Source organism: Phyllobates terribilis, unplaced genomic scaffold, assembly GCF_046119375.1.
Source record: "Phyllobates terribilis strain yellow unplaced genomic scaffold, ASM4611937v1 Scaffold_4__5_contigs__length_816908805, whole genome shotgun sequence".
NCBI lineage: Eukaryota > Metazoa > Chordata > Amphibia > Anura > Dendrobatidae > Phyllobates > Phyllobates terribilis.
The window spans coordinates 263,745,950-263,769,721 of record NW_027362764.1 but is presented as its reverse complement, the minus strand read 5'-3'; the positions used below and the strand labels follow the sequence as shown (position 1 = coordinate 263,769,721).

Here is a 23,772-nt window from a genome sequence, read left to right as displayed (position 1 = left end):
AATGAACAAGGCCTGGATCTCTCATGAATTTGTCAGTCCTCTTACAGAATAAATAATTGGTTGGCAACAGTATCCAGGTCTCCTGTTGTGTTCATGTTTCTACCACCTGAACTGTAATCCCTGAGCTCCAACACTGCCAGCTGGCGCTCGAAAGTGCCGTCTGCACAGTCAACACTTGCTGCCGTGTTATTGGGGTTCAGTAACGTCAGCTGTTCCCCTGCTGTGCGGACGACAATTTCTCCTGCTCTGTCCACATTCTCACTACTACAGATTTTAAAGTTGCTCCAATTACACCTCTGGCTCCTCTGTTTTCAGTATTATCCCTGAGCTCCAACACCGCCAGTTGGCACTCGGAAGTGCCGTCTGCACAGTCAACACTTGCTGCCGTGTTATTGGGGTTCAGTAACGTCAGCTGTTCCCCTGCTGTGCGGACGGCAATTTCTCCTGCTCTGTCCACATTCTCACTACTCCAGATTTTAAAGTTGCTCCAATTACACCTCTGGCTCCTCTGTTTTCAGTATTATCCCTGAGCTCCAACATCGCCAGTTGGCGCTCGGAAGTGCCGTCTGCACAGTCAACACTTGCTGCCGTGTTATTGGGGTTCAGTAACGTCAGCTGTTCCCCTGCTGTGCGGACGGCAATTTCTCCTGCTCTGTCCACATTCTCACTACTCCAGATTTTAAAGTTGCTCCAATTACACCTCTGGCTCCTCTGTTTTCAGTATTATCCCTGAGCTCCAACACCGCCAGTTGGCGCTCGGAAGTGCCGTCTGCACAGTCAACACTTGCTGCCGTGTTATTGGGGTTCAGTAACGTCAGCTGTTCCCCTGCTGTGCGGACGGCAATTTCTCCTGCTCTGTCCACATTCTCACTACTACAGATTTTAAAGTTGCTCCAATTACACCTCTGGCTCCTCTGTTTTCAATATTATCCCTGAGCTCCAACACCGCCAGTTGGCGCTCGGAAGTGCCGTCTGCACAGTCAACACTTGCTGCCGTGTTATTGGGGTTCAGTAACGTCAGCTGTTCCCCTGCTGTGCGGATGGCAATTTCTCCTGCTCTGTCCACATCCACTGTACTACAGATTTAAAACTTGCTCCAATTACACCTCTGGCTCCTCTTCTTTTAGTATTTACCCTGGGTTCCAACACCGCTAGTTGCTGCTCAGAAGTGCCGTCTGCACAGTCAATGCTTGCTCCAGTGTTACTGGGGTTCAGTAATGTCAGCTGATCCCCAGCTGTGTGTCCGGCAAATTCTCCTGCTTTGTCCACATCCACTGTACTACTGATTTAAAACCTCCTCCAAATACACCTCTGGCTCCTCTGTTTTCAGTATTTACCCTGGGCTCCAATACCGCTAGTTGCTGCTCAGAAGTGCCGTCTGCACAGTCAACGCTTGCTCCAGTGTTATTGGGGTTCAGTAACGTCAGCTGTTCCCCTGCTGTGTGTCCGACAAATTCTCCTGCTCTGTCCACATCCACTGTACTACAGATTTAAAACTTGCTCCAATTACACCTCTGGCTCCTCTTCTTTTAGTATTTACCCTGGGCTCCAACACCGCTAGTTGCTGCTCAGAAGTGCCGTCTGCACAGTCAATGCTTGCTCCAGTGTTATTGGGGTTCAGTAACGTCAGCTGATCCCCAGCTGTGTGTCCGGCAAATTCTCCTGCTTTGTCCACATCCACTGTACTACTGATTTAAAACCGCCTCCAAATACACCTCTGGCTCCTCTGTTTTTAGTATTTACCCTGGGCTCCAATACCGCTAGTTGCTGCTCAGAAGTGCCGTCTGCACAGTCAACGCTTGCTCCAGTGTTATTGGGTTTCAGTAACGTCAGCTGTTCCCCTGCTGTGTGTCCGGCAAATTCTCCTGCTCTGTCCACATTCACACTACTACAGATTTTAAAGTTGCTCCAATTACGCCTCTGGCTCCACTCTGTTTTTAGTATTTACCCTGGGTTCCAGCACCGCCAGCTGTTTCCCCGCCTTGTCTTTGGCACGGTTACTCCCTCCTGCCCAGCCTGGTTCCAGCACGCCAGCTGTTTCCGGGTAGTGTCAACGTCACTTTGCCTCCAATGCGTTGTCCTGTCGTGTTGCGGTCGGGTTAGACGACTCTATGGTGCCTGCAGTTTAGGTGACTCCTATGTGGGCTGCGGGATCTGGCAATGAAGGCTGGTTCCATAGTGCCAATAGGACAAGCACCCCCTGTAGGACTGTGGGTTTTGGTAACTGCGGCCGGATGGCGGCCTTGAAACTTTTTTTTACATGGGTACCTTCTGCTACCCATCCGGGTTCCAGTACCGTCAGCTGGTTCTCGGCAGTGCCTTTGGATTAGGTGCCTCCTTCTCGGTATCCAAGTTCCACCAACGTCTGCTGGTCCTTGGTAGTGCTTTCTGGCACAGGTATCTCCTTCTTAGTAACCGAGTTCCAGTACCGTCAGCTGGTCTTCGGCAGTTCCATTGGCTCTTGTACCTTCTGCTACCCATCCGGGTTCCAGTACCGTCAGCTGGTCCTCGGTAGTTCCATTTGCTCTTGTGCCTTCTACTACCCATCCGGGTTCCAGTACCGTCAGCTGGTTCTCGGCAGTGTCTTTGGCACGGGTACTCCCTCCTGCCCAGCCTGGTTCCAGCACGCCAGCTGTTTCTGGGTAGTGTCAACGTCACTTTGCCTCCAATGCGTTGTCCTGTCGTGTTGCGGTCGGGTTAGCCGACTCTATGGTGCCTGCAGTTTAGGTGACTCCTATGTGGGCTGCGGGATCTGGCAATGAAGGCTGCTTCCATAGTGCCAATAGGACAAGCACCCCCTGTAGGACTGTGGGTTTTGGTAACTGCGGCCGGCTCGCGGCCTTGAAACTTTTTTTTACATGGGTACCTTCTGCTACCCATCCGGGTTCCAGAACCGTCAGCTGGTTCTCGGCAGTGCCTTTGGATTAGGTGCCTCCTAGTTCCATTGGCTCTTGTACCTTCTGCTACCCATCCGGGTTCCAGTACCGTCAGCTGGTCCTCGGTAGTTCCTCAGCCTTCTTGTACCTTCTGCTACATTTCCAAGTTCAAGCGTTTTGAAATGGTTCTTGGTAATCACTCTGGATCTCCCTGACGAGGACCCTGAAGATGAGGACCCTGAAGACCAACCCGAAGAAGACGAGGACCCCGAAGACGACGACCCTGAAGACGAGGACCCTGAAGACCACCCCGAAGAAGACGAGGACCCTGAAGACCACCCCGAAGAAGACGAGGACCCTGAAGACCACCCCGAAGAAGACGAGGACCCCGAAGACGAGGACCCAGAAGACCAACCCGAAGAAGACGAGGACCCCGAAGACGAGGACCCCCGATGACGACGACCCTGAAGACCACCCCGAAGAAGACTAAGAAGATGACCCTGAAGAAGTTGACAAAGAGGACAAAGAAGAGAAGACAAGCACCAAGATACAGAAGAACAAGAGACAGAAAACCAAGAAGCAGAAATACAAGAAGCTGCAGAACAAAAAGCGGAAGAACATTAAGCATAAGACTAAAAATCAGAGCAAAAGATAATATCTAAATTATAAGCAGAAGATGACTAAGCAGTGTATGGGGGTGAGTCCGTTCCTCCTCGTGGTGCCCCTGGAAAAGACCTGCTGCTGCAGGCCAAACTGAACACGGACAAATCCTGTTGTAAATCTTTTGTGACGGGCAGAACGAAAGGTGTAATGTCCAACCTTTTATAGATAACAACTACAGGAATGCCTGTCACAAATAAGAATATGATGAAGAAGAGGAATATGAAGAAGATGAAGAAGTAGAATATGAAGAATGTAAAAAAAAAGAATAATACGAAGAAGGTGAAGAAGAAGAAGATGAAGAAGGTGAAGAAGAAGTGGATGAAAAAGATGCTGAGGATGATGAAGGAGAAAGTGTGGGAGAAGTAAAAAAGAAGGTGAAGAGCATGGAAGTAGTGAAACATAAATATCTGACAAAATATAAAAATACTTAACATAGTCAATATTTCCGTAACTCAGAACGTCTTAAAAAATATATTAATTCCTGCTATTCCATTTGATTGGGCTAAACCTCTATGCCTTTATTGTCTCCCCCACCTCCCCCAATACATTCTACATTATTCTTAGTTGTTTTCCTTCATGTAGAATTAACCTACAAGGAAAGAAAGGGTTTATTTTCATTCCGATATTTCTGTCCCATTGACTTGCATTGGTTTCTGGTATCGGAATTGGCGATATCCGATACTTTTTCGGTATCGGTCCGATCCAATCCGATCCGATATTTCCCGATATCGGAAGGTATCGCTCAACACTACTCATAAGTACTCTACAATATAGATGTGAGGCCTGGGGAGAAAATGGTTATGGGGAATCAGGTCATTTACAAATGATGATAATCATTTACATATATTCTAGTTTTCATTTTTTTAATGACTTGGATTTAAAAAACATATATATTTTTCTGGGGGCTAACATTTTTTCATTTATTTGAAATCAGAGACAAAAATCAAATTTAAACCATAATACTAATAATGAGCACATAATTGCAATACTGCTGCATGTATGAGCTTTTAGGAACAATGTTCTAACACATATGGTAGAATATACTATGTATCAGAAACTATAAACTGTGTTTATTTATGATTTATTAAGCAATAATCATATAATTTGATTTGTGCTGTATTGTTATCGTCCACATTTTTTATTATTTTTTAATGGTAAAATTACTTTTTCTTTGCTGTGATATGACATAAATCTGCACCATAAATTGTGGTGAAAACAAAATTGTTGTTCCAACTTTAGCATAATTTTAGATTGTCATTTGATACATTTGTTTACATAGAAAAACAAAAACAATTCTGTATTAACCCCTTTATCCCCCAGGGTGGTTTGCAAGTTAATGACCAGGCCAATTTTTACAATTCTGACCACTGTCACTTTATGCGGTAATACCTCTGGAACGCTTCAACGGATCCCACTGATTCTGAGAATGTTTTTTCGTGACATATTGTACTTCATGATAGTGGTAAAATTTCATTGATATCATTTGCGTTTATTTGTGAAAAAAATGGAAATTTGGCGAAAATTTAGAAAATTTCACAATTTTTAAAATTTGAATTTTTATTCCGTTAAATCATAGAGATATGTTACACAAAATAGTTAATAAATAACATTTCCCACATGTCTACTTTACATCAGCACAATTTTGAAACCAAAAATTATTTTTATTAGTACGCTATAAGGTGTAACGGGTCTGGGAGGCGGAACCTCTGAGCTACTATACAAGGGGGCGGTCCTTGTAAGGGAGCGGGTGGCGACCGAGGAAGGCGGGCAGGCAGTCACAGCAGGTGACCGGGACAGTCTCTGGGTGAACGGACAGGAGGTCACGGCAAGTGACCGGGGCAGTCTCTGGATGAACGGGCAGGAGGTCACGGCAAGTGACCGGGGCAGTCTCTGGATGAACGGGCAGGAGGTCACGGCAAGTGACCGGGGCAGTCTGTGGATGAACGGGCAGGAGGTCACGGCAAGTGACCGGGGCAGTCTCTGGATGAACGGGCAGGAGGTCACGGCAAGTGGGTAAAGGGTAGGTACGACCTGTGATGGCAGAGCCTCCAGGTAGGCTAGCAGGCAGATGGTAGATGTGTGCTCCCAGGTGAGCAAGCGAGCGTCTCTGGAATGGCAGGTGGTCACAGCACGTGACGGCGGAGCCTCCAGGTAGGCTAGCAGGCGAGTAGCAGATGTGTGCTCCCAGGTGAGCGGGCAGGAGTCTCTGGAATGGCAGGTGGTCACAGCACGTGACGGCGGAGCCTCCAGGTACGCTAGCAGGCAGGTAGCAGGTGTGCGCTCCCAGGTGAGCGGGCAGGAGTCTCTGGAATGGCAGGTGGTCACAGCACGTGACGGCGGAGCCTCCAGGTAGGCTAGCAAGCAGGTAGCAGATGTGCGCTCCCAGGTGAGCAGGCAAGCTGGTCCATAGACAGACTGACAGGAGTTGGGGGGCAGACCGTCGGACCTCAGGCTAGCAGGCAGGTAGCAGAAGAGCGCTCCCAGGTGAGCGGGCAAGCTGGTCCTTAGACAGACTGACAGGAGTCGGTAGGCAGACCGTCGGACCTCAGGCTAGCAGGCAGGTAAGCGGAATATCAGGCAGGAATCAGACAGCAAGTGGCAGGAATCTGGCAGGTAACTGGCAACGGGACCTGAGGGCTGAAGCAGAGTAGTGAACAGTGCAACAACATTGCTCGGGCACCTCCATTTTGGAGGAGGTGCCTTATATATGGTGAAGTCCTCCGGCCATTGGCCGGGGACTCCTTAGGACGGCGCGCGCGGCCCCTTTAAGAGGGAGCGCGCGCGCGCCCTAAGCACAGTGGCCGGGAAGGAGCGCGCGCTGCCAGCAGAGCGGGAGGAGGACGCCGGGCTCGGAGCAGAGGGGTGAGGGGAACAGCGTCCCTGCCTAGCAGAGGGCAGGGACGCCGGCGCTACAGTACCCCCCCCTTTAGGCCCCCCCTTTTTTAGGCCAGAGAGTTTAGACGAGTGACCCCAGTGTAGGATCTTCTCCCGATCAGGTACTGATACGAACGTCTTACCGGGAGGGAGACGATTTAGACTCACGGGAGCCACCTGCATTACTCTGGCGGGATCGATGATGTGTTTCGGTTCTTCCTCGAGATCAGACACCAGAAAGGATCGGGATAAGGCGTCCGCCTTGATGTTTTTGTCAGCCGGGCGAAAATGAAGAATAAAATCAAAGCGAGCAAAAAACAAGGACCACCGAGCTTGGCGCGGGTTAAGTCTCTGGGCATACTGAAGGTAAGCCAAGTTCTTGTGGTCAGTGTAAATTATTACCGGGTGAAGAGCCCCTTCGAGCAGGTAACGCCACTCCTCCAATGCCAGCTTGATGGCCAATAACTCTCGATCTCCAATGGAATAGTTGCGCTCAGAAGAGGAGAAGAGTTTGGAGAAGAAGCCACAAGTTACCATTCTCCCGGAAGATGATTTTTGGGTAAGTACCGCTCCGGCTCCAGAGGAGGAGGCGTCAACCTCCAGGAAGAACTGCTTGTTGCCATCTGGGCGATGCAGCACCGGGGCGGAAGAGAAGGCCTGTTTTAAGGAAAGAAAGGCCTCCTCTGCTTCGGGCGGCCACTCTCTGGGATTAGTGCCCTTACGGGTGAGCGCGGAAATTGGGGCAGTCTGGGAAGAGAAGTGCGGTATGAAGAGGCGGTAGTAGTTGGCGAAGCCCAGGAAACGCTGAATAGCCTTCAACCCCTCCGGTCGGGGCAGACAGTTTCTCTGGATCCATTCGTAGGCCGGTCTGAGAAATAATGTAGCCCAAAAACGGAAGCGAGGTCTGCTCAAAGAGGCACTTCTCATATTTAGCGAAGAGGTGATTCTGCCTGAGCCTGAGCAGGACCTGACGAACGTCTCTCCGGTGAGTCTGGAGATCCGGAGAGAAGACCAAGATGTCGTCCAGGTACACCACTACGCAGGAGTAGAGAAGGTCCCGGAAGATGTCATTGACCAACTCTTGAAAGACGGCAGGAGCGTTACAGAGACCAAAGGGCATTACCAGATATTCATAGTGGCCGTCCCGGGTGTTGAATGCAGTCTTCCATTCATCCCCTTGACGGATACGGACCAGGTTGTACGCCCCACGAAGGTCCAGTTTGGTGAAGATTCTAGCCCCCCTCAGATGATCAAATAATTCTGGAATGAGCGGAAGGGGGTATTTATTCTTCACCGTGATCTAGTTTAGGCCTCTATAGTCTATACAGGGACGGAGAGAGCCGTCCTTCTTTTTTACGAAAAAGAAGCCTGCTCCCGCCGGGGAGGTAGATTTCCGGATGAATCCCCTGGCCAAATTCTCCTCAATATATTCGGACATCGACCGGGTCTCAGCAGCGGACAATGGGTAAATACACCCACGGGGAGGCGTAGCACCGGGTAACAGGTCGATAGGACAGTCGTATGGTCTATGAGGGGGTAATGTCTCTGCCTCCTTTTTATTAAAGACATCAGCAAATGACCAATAGGGAATCGGAAGTCCAGGTAGATTAGTTGGGGTAGGAGAAGGACGGGCGGGATGAACAGGAACCAAACAAGTCTTATGACAGTCCTGTCCCCAGCGAAGGACTTCTCCGGTCTGCCAGTCAAGCACGGGTGCATGTCTCTGGAGCCAAGGTAGACCTAGTAAGAGGGCGTGAGAGAGTCCAGGCAGAACATGAAAAGAGATGCTCTCAGAATGCAGCATTCCCACCTGCAGAGTTACGGATTCGGTGATGAGTTGGATGGGACGTGGTAAGAGGCCCCCATCCACAGCAGCGACAGATAATGGTATAGCCAGAGGTTTGGTGGGAATGCGGTATTTTTCTACCAGGGCCTGTGAAATAAGATTCCCGGCCGCTCCAGAGTCAAGTTGGGCTAGTTCGAAAAAACGATTCTCCCCGCAGATAATTGAGACTGACAGCAGCAGAGATGGAGAGGATTTATTCTTGTCTAGGTCGACCTCTCTGAGCGAACCTAGACACAGGCGTTTCCCGACCTCTCCGGGCAGGTACGGATCCGGTGCTCCTTACTGCCACAGTAGAAGCAGCTCCCCTCGGCACGGCGTAAGTCCTGACGGGTTTTGACCATCTTGGTCTGGTCGACCTGCATAGGCTCAGGAGAGTGTACCTGGGGAGAAACGGAGGGAGTGACGGATTTCTGAAAAGTAGGAGCTAGACGTGGAAACCTCCTCTCACGGGTGACTTCTTTGGCATGCTCCTGAAACCGTAGGTCAATCCGGGTGGCAAGAGTTATTAGGTCATCGAGAGTGGTAGGAATGTCTCGACCGGCAAGTTCATCTTTAATACGGCCGGACAGACCCTCCCAGAAGACAGATACCAGAGCGTCGTTATCCCAGGCCAGCTCCGAGGCAAGGGTACGGAACCGTATGGCATATTGGCCCATGGTGAGACTTCCCTGACGGAGGCGTAGCAGAGATGATGCGGATGAGGTCTTCCGTCCAGGTTCATCGAAGACTTTCCGGAAAGCTGTGAGAAAGGCAGGCAAGTCGGACACCAGGGGGTCTCCTCTCTCCCATAGAGGATTTAGCCAGGCCAGGGCCTCCCCGGTGAGATGGGACATGATGAAGGCAATTTTGGCCCGGTCGGAGTTAAACTGGTGGGACAGGAGTTCAAAGTGCAGGGTGCACTGATTTATAAAGCCCCGAGCCTGAGCGGAGTCGCCTCCGAAGCGAGGAGGTGCAGAAAGCCGGGGTCCGGGGTAGGATACCATAGTATTGGTGGGCAGCGGAGCTGCCGGATTACGAGTCATGGCCCTGGCGGTGGTTGCTGGTGGAGCAGTCAGAGTGTCCAGGCGAGAATTGACATTCTGCAGGTGACCCAGGATGGACTCCTGTTGGGACCGCTGACGGGACAGTTCATGACACAGGTCCGAGAGTGAGGGAGCTTGGGTGCCACCGGGTTCCATGGCCCAAGCAAACTGTAACGGGTCTGGGAGGCGGAACCTCTGAGCTACTATACAAGGGGGTGGTCCTTGTAAGGGAGCGGGTGGCGACCGGGGAAGGCGGGCAGGCAGTCACAGCAGGTGACCGGGACAGTCTCTGGGTGAACGGACAGGAGGTCACGGCAAGTGACCGGGGCAGTCTCTGGATGAACGGGCAGGAGGTCACGGCAAGTGACCGGGGCAGTCTCTGGATGAACGGGCAGGAGGTCACGGCAAGTGATCGGGGCAGTCTCTGGATGAACGGGCAGGAGGTCACGGCAAGTGACCGGGGCAGTCTCTGGATGAACGGGCAGGAGGTCACGGCAAGTGACCGGGGCAGTCTCTGGGTAAAGGGTATGTACGACCTGTGATGGCAGAGCCTCCAGGTAGGCTAGCAGGCAGATGGTAGATGTGTGCTCCCAGGTGAGCAAGCGAGAGTCTCTGGAATGGCAGGTGGTCACAGCACGTGACGGCGGAGCCTCCAGGTAGGCAAGCAGGCAGGTAACAGGTGTGCGCTCCCAGGTGAGCGGGCAGGAGTCTCTGGAATGGCAGGTGGTCACAGCATGTGACGGCAGAGCCTCCAGTTAGGCTAGCAGGCAGGTAGCAGGTGTGCGCTCCCAGGTGAGCGGGCAGGAGTCTCTGGAATGGCAGGTGGTCACAGCACGTGACGGCGGAGCCTCCAGGTAGGCTAGCAAGCAGGTAGCAGATGTGCGCTCCCAGGTGAGCGGGCAAGCTGGTCCATAGACAGACTGACAGGAGTTGGGGGGCAGACCGTCGGACCTCAGGCTAGCAGGCAGGTAGCAGAAGAGCGCTCCCAGGTGAGCGGGCAAGCTGGTCCTTAGACAGACTGACAGGAGTCGGTAGGCAGACCGTCGGACCTCAGGCTAGCAGGCAGGTAAGCGGAATATCAGGCAGGAATCAGACAGCAAGTGGCAGGAATCTGGCAGGTAACTGGCAACGGGACCTGAGGGCTGAAGCAGAGTAGTGAACAGTGCAACAACATTGCTCGGGCACCTCCATTTTGGAGGAGGTGCCTTATATATGGTGAAGTCCTCCGTCCCCATTGGCCGGGGACTCCTTAGGACGGCGCGCGCGGCCCCTTTAAGAGGGAAGGAGCACGCGCGCGCGCGCCCTAAGCACAGTGGCCGGGAAGGAGCGCACGCTGCCAGCAGAGCGGGAGGAGGACGCCGGGCTCGGAGCAGAGGGGTGAGGGGAACAGCGTCCCTGCCTAGCAGAGGGCAGGGACGCCGGCGCTACATAAGGGTTAAAAGTTGATCAGCAATTTCTCATTTTTCCAACAAAATTTACAAAATAATTTTTTTAGGGACCACATCACATTTGAAGTGACTTTGAGGAGCCTTTATGACAGAAAATGCCCAAAAGTGACACCGTTCTAAAAACTGCACCCCTCAAGGTGCTCAAAACCACATTCAAGAAGTTTATTAACCCTTCATGTGCTTCACAGGAATTTTTGAAATGGGGAAGAAAAAAATGATTATTTAACTTTTTTCACAAAAATTACCCCAATTTTTTTATTTGTCAAGGGTAACAGGAAAAATGGACCCCAAAATTTGTTGTGCAATTTACCCTGAGCACTCAGATACCCCATACATGGGGAAAAAACACTGTTTGGGTGCACAGCAGGGCTCAGAATTTATTTATTTATTTATTTTTTACCGTGTTCACTAAAGGGGTTAACTAGTGGGACAGTTTTATAGGTCAGGTCGTTCTGGACGCGGCGATTCCAAATATGTGTACTTTTATTGGTTTATTATTTAAATAAATATTATGGGTTCAATGTATTTTTATTTTTTGGGGATTCTTTTTTTCATTTTTTTTATATATTTTTACATTTTTTTTTGTTCACTTTTCTACTTTTTTTTTAACTCTTACACATTGTCCCACTATGAGACTTTCACTTTTTGCAGCCTGATCGGCTGCATAGCATAGAGAGCAGCAGCTCCCTTTGTCATGCAGCCTGTCTGCACTGCACACAGGGGAGACATTACTTTGGTCATGCACAGCGCATGACCAAAGTAATGTCCTGCCTCCTGGTGACCCGGATGTTGTCATGACGACATCGGGTCTTCATGCCAAATCCGGAAGCCGCCGCAGACATCGCCGGCAGGAGAGGTGAGTATAACGATCACCTCCCCCCTTGCCACCGCAATGCTGCGATCTACTTCGATCGCAGCATTGCGGGGGTTAATGTGCAGGAAGTGGTGCGGGACCGCTCCCTGCACATAGCACTGGGCGTCAGCTGTGCCCGGCGGCGATCGCCCCGCACCGCTTGCACGCGTAATAGTATGTAGCTGGCCCCAAAGGGGTCGTATATATCCACCTTGTGGAAAATAAGACACCCTGTGATTTAGGGAAAAATTTTTTTTTTTAAGATTTCCAGATTTCCAAATGAAAATCTTTTGCTCATTAAAATATAAATTATTATAACTTCTTTTTATATTATAGGTATCTTTTTTCACGGCGATATCACGACAGCAAGAATTTGATGGAACAACAAAAACTGTGATCCCATTGTTTTCTATTACATATTTTGTCACCATATTTTTTGCTACTGTGTCGTGTATAAGGTAAGATAATGTAACAGAACGTGTTTATTTAGAATGAATTATCTGCCGTGTGACATGTTTGTTTAACACATTTCTCACAAAATGACATTAATGAAGCATCTTGTACTAGAACTCTCTGTTGTGCTGCTCCTCTGTTATTCTTCCCTGAAAATGTATGAATAAATTAAGAACTAGGTTAAACCATTTCCATCGACAATGGTAACACTATTTCTACTGTCAGTTATCAGTGGTTTTGCTCTGGAGCCCCATCATCCGCTGCAGGTTATTACTCTCTGACTATAGGGACCACATTCACGCTCATCTGAGTTTAGCATGCTTGTGTTCTCAATGGAGAAAGAGAAAAAAAAACTGCTGCCAGACACCTCTGATGCTTTCTTTTCTACTTTGGTTACTAAGGATAGGGAATGTTGAAATTTAAAGAAACACTCCTCCTCCTCCCATCAAAGTTTTTTTTCCCTCTTAATATATCGCAGTCATCATATTATATAGCACTGTGTACTTACAATTGCTCATTTTGTCTTTCTAACCAGTTAATTCTTCTTTTTTCTCTGCTCTATGTAGAAACACAAAGTTTCTTGTCCCTGCATTTATCATGCCCCTCTTCAGCTTCTGACCCAGCTGCTCCCTCCTCCCCCCTGCCAGGGACTTTTGCTGTGACTTATGACTCATGCAGGGAAAATCGACCCCCTCTTTCTACATAGACCTTAGAAGGATTCAGCTAGTCAGTTTTTAATCATGTGATGTCATAGACCTAATGGAAAAGAGAAGAATTATCTGGATAGAAGGTTAAAATGAGCAATTGTAAGTATACACAGCTATATAATATGATTGCAAATATTAAGAGGATAAAAATTTTGATGGGCGGAAGAGTGCTTCTTTAAGTCCGACAATTCATTCTCCCAATATCTGCCATTAGGGAATAGACAAGACATCCCAATAGACATCATTTTCACATTGCAAGCATCAACAGTAAATGTCTGTATTTGTTATCTTACAGATTTGATTGCGTAAGGAACAAATTCTGGGTGGCTGGGTTTGGAGTCATTTCATCTGGATTGGCCGTTCTTTCTAGTTTTGGCCTTTTGTTACTATGTGGGGTGCCCTTTGTTGTTACTGTTGCAAATGCTCCATTCCTTATTCTTGGTAAGTTTCTAGATATCTACACAGAAGATTATTAAGGAGGGTTTCCCTGCTTATGGAAAACCCCTCTTTTCCCCGGCTATACTTTATTTTAAGAAAAAACAAACAAACTATGCTTTACTCACCCTTCCTCGTACAGCGCTGAATCTCTGCAGCTGCTCCCGGTGTCTGTAATTGCCTGCAGCTCTGACATCACATCAACAGCACTGCAATCAATAACTGAGCTTAGCAGCTCTGCTCCAGTCTGATGGCATGAACGGTTCTGAGCCGCTGGCCTCCGTTATTGGCTGCAGAGCAGTTGTTGTGACGTTAGTGCTGCAGACAATATTGATATGTGCACACAACATCTTTTATGTGCACTTATGGACATGTCTGCATTTTTTTTTGCTCTGAAGTGTCTTATTTTTTTCAATCTTTTTTGGATATTTCCAGAGAGCTTAATCAACATTTTTGACAGGTGGTGTTTTTGTGTTTTTCTTTTAAAGAGCTTTTGGGTTGTACTTTGTACTGGCATTTTTGGTAATTCTTTCTTCTTCTTCAGTTATCTGCTAGCAGTTTCTAAGGCGAACACACTCTAAAAGTGCCTGGGGGTTTTGTGGACATCTTTTGGGCTTTCCCATTGACTTATATTGTAAGCAAAGAATGTTTTCAGAGAGAAAGACACTTGAAGAATTTTCTGCTAAACTCTTTTAGACACTTGGTGTCTTTTGAAATGGTTAAAAGACGCTCAAAAGCCAGAATATTTGCCCAACAAAATGTGTATGTTCATTCATTTGAACATTTTCTGCATGCTCTTTTAGGTAGGTTTTGGAGCGTGAAAAAGAGAGCGTGCGCACATACCATAAAAGCGGTGGAGACTCAGCGCAGGACTCATGGAGAGGGAGTAAAGCAGTTTGTTAAAAAAAATAAACTGGAGTAGGGGAATAGGGGTTTTCGAAAACCTGATAACCCGTTTAAGTACTTTTCCATACTCCATCAATATGAATCTATACCCATCTTTTTATAAGCGCTTTGGATGCAGGCATTGCAATACTGTCCACATAACCAACAAACAGCAAACCAAATGTAATTTATATTTCAAAAAGACAATTGCTTCTAACTTTCTTTCAGTCATAAGCATATGATCTGTCTCATCTAAATCTACTTTTAGATTTTAAAGCCAATGTAAGTTTGTACTGAAGAAAAATGTAATTTTTTAAATATTAATTGTATTCTTTTAATTGCAAATAAGTCAATTTGATGTTGTTTTTTGTTGAATTATCTCAAAAGTCTATTACTTCTAGGTGTCGGAGTGGATGACATGTTCATCATGATTTCCAGCTGGCAACAAACTAAAGTTAAGGATAAAGTTGAAGAAAGAATGGCTGAGACATACGCGGAAGCTGCTGTCTCCATAACAATCACGACCTTCACCGATGTTCTCGCTTTCTACATTGGTATTTTGACTTCTTTCGAGTCAGTGCAGTCATTTTGTATCTACACCGGGACCGCCATCTTGTTCTGTTTCTTGTACAATGTCACGTGTTTTGGGGCTTTCTTAGCTCTCAATGGCAAAAGAGAGGAGAATAACAGGCACTGGTTCATTTGTAAGAAGGTAGCAGAAAACAAAGATGATCATCGTTCGCCTGCATATAACATGTGTTGTGTTGGAGGAGGATACAGCCATATCACTGGTAAAGAGACTGACCATCCCATGACTAGTTTTTCTCGTAAGCATTATGGTCCATTCCTCACAAACATCTGGACTAAGGTCTTTGTTCTTATCCAAGCAACACTACTCCATCCTCCTCCTTCTGGACCTGTCATCTGCCTTTGACACAGTGGACCATTCCCTCTTACTCCAGATTCTCTCATCTCTTGGCATCACGGACTTGGCTCTATCTTGGATCTCCTCATACTTAACAGACAGGACCTTCAGCGTCTCCCACTCACGCACCACCTCCTCATCTCGCCCCCTATCTGTCGGTGTCCCCCAAGGTTCAGTTCTAGGACCTCTGCTCTTCTCCATCTACACCTTCGGCCTGGGACAGCTCATAGAGTCTCACGGCTTTCAGTATCACCTCTATGCTGACGACACACAGATCTACCTCTCTGGACCCGATATCTCCTCCCTACTAACCAGAATCCCACAATGTCTGTCCGCCATCTCATCCTTCTTCTCCGACAGATTTCTAAAACTCAACATGGATAAAACAGAGTTCATCATCTTTCCACCCTCTCATTCACATCCCCCATCCGACCTATCCATCAACGTCAATGGCTGTTCACTCTCCCCAGTCCCACAAACTCGCTGCCTTGGGGTAACCCTGGACTCTGATCTCTCCTTCAAGCCACATATCCAAGCCCTTTCCACCTCCTGCCGACTCCAACTCAAAAACATCTCCCGGATCCGTGCATTCCTCAGCAAAGACTCTGCAAAAACACTAGTGCATGCCCTCATCATATCCCGCCTCGACTACTGCAACCTCCTGCTCCGTGGCCTCCCTTCCAACACTCTTGCACCTCTCCAATCTATCCTAAACTCTGCTGCTCGACTAATCCACCTGTCCCCCCGCTATTCCCCGGCCTCTCCTCTCTGTCAATCCCTTCACTGGCTCCCCATTGCCCAGAGAATTCAGTTCAAAACTCTAACCATGGCATACAAAGCCATCCACAACCTGTCTCCCCCATACATCTGTGACCTAGTCTCCAAGTACTTACCTGCACGCAACCTCCGATCCTCACAAGATCTCCTTCTCTACTCCCCTCTTATCTCCTCCTCCCACAATCGTATACAAGATTTCTCCCGTGCTTCCCCCCTACTCTGGAACTCTCTACCCCAACATATCAGACTCTCGCCGACCGTGGAAACCTTCAAAAGGAACCTGAAGACCCACCTCTTCCGACAAGCCTACAACCTGCAGTAAACACCACTGCACGACCAGCTCTACCCTCACCTACTGTATCCTCACCCATCCCTTGTAGACTGTGAGCCCTCGCGGGCAGGGTCCTCGCTCCTCCTGTACCAGTCGCTGACTCGTTTTGTTAAGATTATGTAAATGCTTTTGTTATGTATATCCCTATCACATGTAAAGCGCCATGGAATAAATGGCGCTATAATAATAAATAATAATAATAATTCTGTATGGAGGATATCTGGCCAGCAGTATATACGGGTGGTTTCAGGTTCAGGAAGGAATTGACTTACGAAATTTAGCTACTGATGGTTCTTACATTCGTTCCTTCTATGACGATGATGATTTATATTTTTCAGAGTATGGTCCTAGAGTTATGGTTGTGGTGACTGAGGAGGTTTCATACTGGGATTCAGATGTCCAGAGTAGTGTTGAGCCACCCCCGTAGTGTTCGTGTTTGGTTCGGTTCGTCGAACACCCGTGTGTTCGCCGAACTGTTCGTCGAACTGTTCGTCGAACACCTTCGAACACCGTTAAAACCAATGGCAGGCAAACAAAAACACATAGAAACACATAGAAAACACCTTCAAAGGTGTCCAAAAGCTGACAAACTGCTCAGAAGACACAACTAACACATGGAAAAGTGACAAGTACATATAGTCATGAGAAAAGAAAAGAGGTGGAGGAGTAAAAGGAGGGGGAGACACAGATATAGGCATGTCATGCCCTCCTAAAATCCAAAAAGTGAGAAGCCGACACGTTCAGTCCGCTCCTGCCCGTGCCACCTCCGTGTCGCCGGGTTTGTGCCAGAGCCGCGGTGAACCCTGACGGCCAGCCCCCCTCTCCCAATACTGGTGCCTGTCCGCTGGTGGGTCGAGCGAGCCCCCCTGTGGTGGAGGCAGCTCTAAGCTTTTTAATTTAAATTGTCTCTCTAATTTGAATGAATGCACTTTAAATCCATTTACAAGGATCTATTGGAGGGCAAGTCTCATGCCAGCAGCCGCGTAATTCCAGCTCCAGTAGCGTCCACTAAAGCTGCTGCAGTTAAAAAGCTTTTATAAGGATCGAGCTCGGCTGTCCACCGCAAGGCATCCTACTGCCAGTCCCAGCCCCTATGCCTTGGGGTGCCTCCTGATGCTCTTCACTGAGTATCCCGTGGTCCCGAAGCATTTCCTTTGAAAAAATTAAGTGTCCAAACTACAGGTGGTGTAGCTTGCTTAACAGCCGGGATAATCCGCTGACTAGCAGACACTGCTACTAGGCACAAAGTATTTCCTGGGCTAGATGCAGTTAAAAATTTGTAATTAGATACTCTCGTTGGATGCTGAGAAAGCATTCCATAGAGTCTCCTGGCACGCCATATATGATTCTCTTAAAAAGCTTGGGGTAGGGGTCTAGGGGACCCTTTTATAGCCAAAATCACGGTCCTGTATCGCAATACGTCACCTAGGCTGAAGATAAATGGAACTGTAGCACCCTGAGGGCTCGGTTGCTACAGAGGTATTGCACCTCACCCAGAGGTGTGATATCTCACTCTCAGGTAAGGATGGAGTGTGGATCAGGACCCGACACCTGCATGCATTACACCACATTACCGTGGGGCAGGGCGACCAATATGCCCCTGAGATGGGCACGACAGTCCCTGTCCCTGGCTGGAGTGGGGGGAGGGAACACTGAGGAAGGGGAACCCTGTAGTGCAGGAGCAGGGAGGAAGCAGTTCCTGGGTGCATTGAGAAGGGAGTATAAAAGGTGGGCACCATCTTAGTTCAGTGCAGAGAAGTCTGAGCAGAAGTGGCAGGGAGCAGGGGCTCTGCATGAGCTCTGCTCCGGAGGCGGGCCTAGTAACAGAGGCCCAGGCCTGGAAGAGGGAGAAGGAAGGAAGAGGAGCGGAGAAGGCTCCAGGAACAAGGAACGAAGGGATCCCAGGGGTGCGGACGGGCGAGTCGCCACCGCACACCCGAATCCAACTGCATGGAGGGGTTAGGCCAAAGGGGGAGACCGGTCCCCGAAACTAGTGGAGGCAGGAAACGACCCTCAGCTAGAAACCGGAGGCTGTGACATTTTATGTGGCGCAGCCCCTCGCTACACCCGCTAGGAGGGCAGCACATAGGGTCAGGGAAACTGGCGCCAAGTTTACCAAGAGGAGGCCCGAGGCAGCCGGACAGAAGGGTTGGTAAGAAAGGCCAGACAAAGGACACACAAAGGGGGTCCTGTGAAGCGCTCCAAAGTTATCTGGGAGTTGTCTGAGCCCCTCACCTGGTGAGCACAGTATGACGTGGGCAGCCGTTACCTGCAGACGTGGTCTGGATAATAAGAACTGTGAGTAAAGGCCCTGGACTGCATCACTGACTCCGTGTCGTTACTGCTGCTGCCCTGCACCATCACCCCCATCCTCCGCATACACTGCCCTGAGGCTATACTCCTCCCGTGGGGAGTTATGCTACGCTCTGCTGCACCCACAACACCAGCCTCAGCGGTCTGCCCTGCAGCGGCGGTTCACTCTGACCGCAATCCACGGGTGGCGTAGTCGGACATTTAAACATCAAAACCACATAAATAGTTCCACCACTGGTTTGACCACCCTGAGCCATGGAACCGGGTCGCCGCCACGAAGACTACAACCACCAGCATCCACCAAAAAGGGTCCGGCTCCGGGTGTCCCAAGGCCCAGGGGGTGCATCAGAACATTTTCATCACCTTTCACAATCACCAATGGGACAAGGCAGGGATGTCCTCTGTCCCCTCTCTTATACATCCTAGTGACGGAGCACCTGCTCTCATCAATTCGCCATAACCCCAATATTAGGTGGATTGAGGTGGGAGGCACCAAGTACAAGTTCTCTATTTGCTGATGATGTACTAGTATATATCACTCAATCACATATATCCATCCATGCTGTTATGGCTGAAATAGATCACTTTGTTACATGGTCAAATTTTAAAATCAATGCAGCGAAGTCTGAGGCCCTCGATGTCTCCCTCCCCAAATCCATATAGGATTCCATCCAGTCCAACTTTCCCTTTGCCTGGCCCTCACAGGGTATCAAATACTTAGGAATTCCTATTCATAGAGACCTCTCCCATCTATGTTATCTTAATTTTGGGCCCTTTATTGAACAACTCCATACAGACCACGGTTGGCAAGTTAGAACTGTAAGATTCACTACGTGAACCACTGGTGTTTTGTGGAAAAGCACATGTACACTGTGTTCCAAATTATTATGCAAAAAGTGTTTAGGAGTGATAAGGGAAGAATTTGTTTGTTTGTCAGTTAAACTCATTGATGGTGATGTGTGTCAGGGCTCTTTATTAGTGTTGAGCCACCCCCGTAGTGTTCGAGTTTGGTTCGGTTCGTCGAACACCCGTGTGTTCGCCGAACTGTTCGTCGAACTGTTCGTCGAACACCTTCGAACACCGTTAAAACCAATGGCAGGCAAACAAAAACACATAGAAACACATAGAAAACACCTTCAAAGGTGTCCAAAAGCTGACAAACTGCTCAGAAGACACAACTAACACATGGAAAAGTGACAAGTACATATAGTCATGCGAAAATAAAAGAGGTGGAGGAGTAAAAGGAGGGGGAGACACAGATATAGGCATGTCATGCCCTTCTAAAATCCAAAAAGTGAGAAGCCGACACGGCCAGTCCGCTCCTGCCCGTGCCACCTCCGTGTCGCCGGGTTTGTGCCAGAGCCGCGGTGAACCCTGATGGCCAGCCCCCCTCTCCCAATACTGGTGCCTGTCCGCTGGTGGGTCGAGCGAGCCCCCCTGTGGTGGAGGCAGCTCTAAGCTTTTTAATTTAAATTGTCTCTCTAATTTGAATGAATACACTTTAAATCCATTTACAAGGATCTATTGGAGGGCAAGTCTCATGCCAGCAGCCGCGTAATTCCAGCTCCAGTAGCGTCCACTAAAGCTGCTGCAGTTAAAAAGCTTTTATAAGGATCGAGCTCGGCTGTCCACCGCAAGGCATCCTACTGCCAGTCCCAGCCCCTATGCCTTGGGGTGCCTCCTGATGCTCTTCACTGAGTATTCCATGGTCCCGAAGCATTTCCTTTGAAAAAATTAAGTGTCTAAACTACAGGTGGTGTAGCTTGCTTAACAGCCGGGATAATCCGCTGACTAGCAGACACTGCTACTAGGCACAAAGTATTTCCTGGGCTAGATGCAGTTAAAAATTTGTAATTAGATACTCTCGTTGGATGCTGAGAAAGCATTCCATAGAGTCTCCTGGCACGCCATATATGATTCTCTTAAAAAGCTTGGGGTAGGGGTCTAGGGGACCCTTTTATAGCCAAAATCACGGCCCTGTATCGCAATACGTCACCTAGGCTGAAGATAAATGGAACTGTAGCACCCTGAGGGCTCGGTTGCTACAGACGTATTGCACCTCACCCAGAGGTGTGATATCTCACTCTCAGGTAAGGATGGAGTGTGGATCAGGACCCGACACCTGCATGCATTACACCACATTGCCGTGGGGCAGGGCGACCAATATGCCCCTGAGATGGGCACGACAGTCCCTGTCCCTGGCTGGAGTGGGGGGAGGGAACACTGAGGAAGGGGAACCCTGTAGTGCAGGAGCAGGGAGGAAGCAGTTCCTGGGTGCATTGAGAAGGGAGTATAAAAGGTGGGCACCATCTTAGTTCAGTGCAGAGAAGTCTGAGCAGAAGTGGCAGGGAGCAGGGGCTCTGCATGAGCTCTGCTCCGGAGGCGAGCCTAGTAACAGAGGCCCAGGCCTGGAAGAGGGAGAAGGAAGGAAGAGGAGCGGAGAAGGCTCCAGGAACGAGGAATGAAGGGATCCCAGGGGTGCGGACGGGCGAGTCGCCACCGCACGCCCGAATCCACCTGCGTGGAGGGGTCAGGCCAAAGGGGGAGACCGGTCCCCGAACTAGTGGAGGCAGGAAACGACCCTCAGCTAGAAACCGGAGGCTCTGACATTTTATGTGGCGCAGCCCCTCGCTACACCCGCTAGGAAGGCACCACATAGGGTCAGGGAAACTGGCGCCAAGTTTACCAAGAGGAGGCCCGAGGCAGCCGGACAGAAGTGTTGGCAAGAAAGGCCAGACAAAGGACACACAAAGGGGGTCCTGTGAAGTGCTCCAAAGTTATCTGGGCGTTGTCTGAGCCCCTCACCTGGTGAGCACAGTACAACGTGGGCAGCCGTTACCTGCAGACGTGGTCTGGATAATAAGAACTGTGAGTAAAGGCCCTGGACTGCATCACTGACTCCGTGTCGTTACTGCTGCTGCCCTGCACCATCACCCCCATCCTCCGCATACACTGCCCTGAGGCTATACTCCTCCCGTGGGGAGTTATGCTACGCTCTGCTGCACCCACAACACCAGCCTCAGCGGTCTGCCCTGTAGCGGCGGTTCACTCTGACCGCAATCCTCGGGTGGCGTAGTCGGACATTTAAACATCAAAACCACATAAATAGTTCCGCCACTAGTTTGACCGCCCTGAGCCACGGAACCGGGTCGCCGCCACGAAGACTACAACCACCAGCATCCACCAAAAAGGGTCCGGCTCCGGGTGTCCCAAGGCCCAGGGGGTGCGTCAGAACATTTTCATCACCTTTCACAATCACCAATGGGACAAGGCAGGGATGTCCTCTGTCCCCTCTCTTATACATCCTAGTGACGGAGCACCTGCTCTCATCAATTCGCCATAACCCCAATATTAGGTGGATTGAGGTGGGAGGCACCGAGTACAAGTGCTCTCTATTTGCTGATGATGTCCTAGTATATATCACTCAATCACATATATCCATCCATGCTGTTATGGCTGAAATAGATCACTTTGTTACATGGTAAAATTTTAAAATCAATGCAGCGAAGTCTGAGGCCCTCGATGTCTCCCTCCCCAAATCCATATAGGATTCCATCCAGTCCAACTTTCCCTTTGCCTGGCCCTCACAGGGTATCAAATACTTAGGAATTCCTATTCATAGAGACCTCTCCCATCTATGTTATCTTAATTTTGGGCCCTTTATTGAACAATTCCATACAGACCACGGTTGGCAAGTTAGAACTGTAAGATTCACTACGTGAACCGCTGGTGTTTTGTGGAAAAGCACATGTACACCGCGTTCCAAATTATTATGCAAAAAGTGTTTAGGAGTGATAAGGGAAGAATTTGTTTGTTTGTCAGTTAAACTCATTGATGGTGATGTGTGTCAGGGCTCTTTATATCACTGTAAGCAATTGCAGACACCTGTGCTAATTAGTTTGGCAGGTGTGTCCAATGAAAGGCAAGACTACTTAAGAAGGCTCTCTCACATTATTAAGCAGCCTACATTTTCTGCCAAAATGGGAAAGAAAAAGGATGTGTCGGCTGCTGAGAAGCAACAAATTGTGGAGTGTTTAGGTGAAGGCATGACTACAATCAACATTGTGCGATGATCAGGATGAAGTGTCTTGGCAATCAAGAAGTATGTAGCTGATTCACAGTACACACGTGTGCGTGCTGATAAGGGCAAATTGAGGACTCTTTCCTACAGTCAATTACGTCAGGTTGAAAGAGCAGCGTCAAAAAAGCCTTGTCACAGCAGCAGACAAGTTTTTGAAGCTGCTTGTGCCTCCAACGTCCCCCGAACAACAAGATGCAGGGTCCTTCAGAGGTTTGCAGCTGTGCATACGCCATCCTGTCGACCTCCTCTATCCACTTCACACAAGCAGAAACGGCTCCAGTGGGCCAAACATTACATGAAGACTGATTTCAAAACTGTTTTGTTCACGGATGAGTGCCGTGCAGCGCTCGATGGTCCAGATGGATGGAGTGGAGGATGGCTGGTTGATGGACACCCCACGCAAACACGGCTACAGCGCCAACAAGGAGGAGGTGGAGTAATGTTTTGGGCTGGAATCATGGGGAGAGAGATTGTCGGCCACTTTAGGATCCCTGAAGGCGCTAAAGATGAACTCCATAATGTATGTGGATTTTCTCAAACAGCACTTCCTGCCATGGTTCAAGAAGAAGAACCGTGTATTTCACAGCAAGATCATTTTTCTGCATGATAATGCACCATCTCATGCTGCACATAAAACATCTGCATCTCTGGCTGATATGGGCATAAAAGGGGACAAACTTATGGTGTGACCCCCATGCTCCCCTGACCTCTACCCCATTCAGAACCTTTGGAGCATCATTAAAAGGAGTGTCTATGATGGCGGGAGGCAGTTCACATCTAAGCAACAGCTCTGGGAGGGTATTCTGTCCTCATGCAAAACAATTGAAGCAGAAACCATCCAAAACCTGACAAATTCAATGGACGAGAGAGTTCAGAAGCTCCTTTCGAACAAGGGGTCCTATGTGAAAATGTAACATCACCTAGAATAAAGTTTTGAGTTGAAAACTGTTTGATTTCAGTTTCTAACAACCTGCTAATGCTTATAATTTCAAAAATGACCATTTTTTTGGTCTTTATTAAAATGAAAAGGTTGATCGAAAAGTTTGGGGGATCTAAGAGTGTGGCAACCCAGTAGTCATGATTACTTCGAATTCTGACAATATGAGGGTCATGCTGCAGGTAGTGCAGCAAGAAGGCACTTATGTGTCTTGCGCATCTCGGAGCCCCAAAATTATTTTCCGGGCTAGATGCAGCTAAAAATTATTTTTAATTTTAAATCTGGTGGAGCTTATTATAGATGGCCTAATAGGATCAGTGCTGCACACTGCTACAAAGCCCAAATT

General features: G+C 48.8%; 1 protein-coding gene across 1 annotated transcript in view; it reads left to right on the top strand.

The window, feature by feature from the left end:
• LOC141264645 (patched domain-containing protein 3-like) overlaps positions 1-23,772 on the top strand; it is a 50,464-nt gene that overhangs the window by 5,729 nt on the left and 20,963 nt on the right. Inside the window, exons 2-5 of the mRNA XM_073676916.1 lie at positions 11,919-12,040; positions 13,038-13,183; positions 14,464-14,934; positions 16,290-16,504. Of these exons, the coding sequence (XP_073533017.1) occupies positions 11,919-12,040; positions 13,038-13,183; positions 14,464-14,934; positions 16,290-16,504 (954 nt within the window). The remainder of the gene's footprint in view (positions 1-11,918; positions 12,041-13,037; positions 13,184-14,463; positions 14,935-16,289; positions 16,505-23,772) is intronic.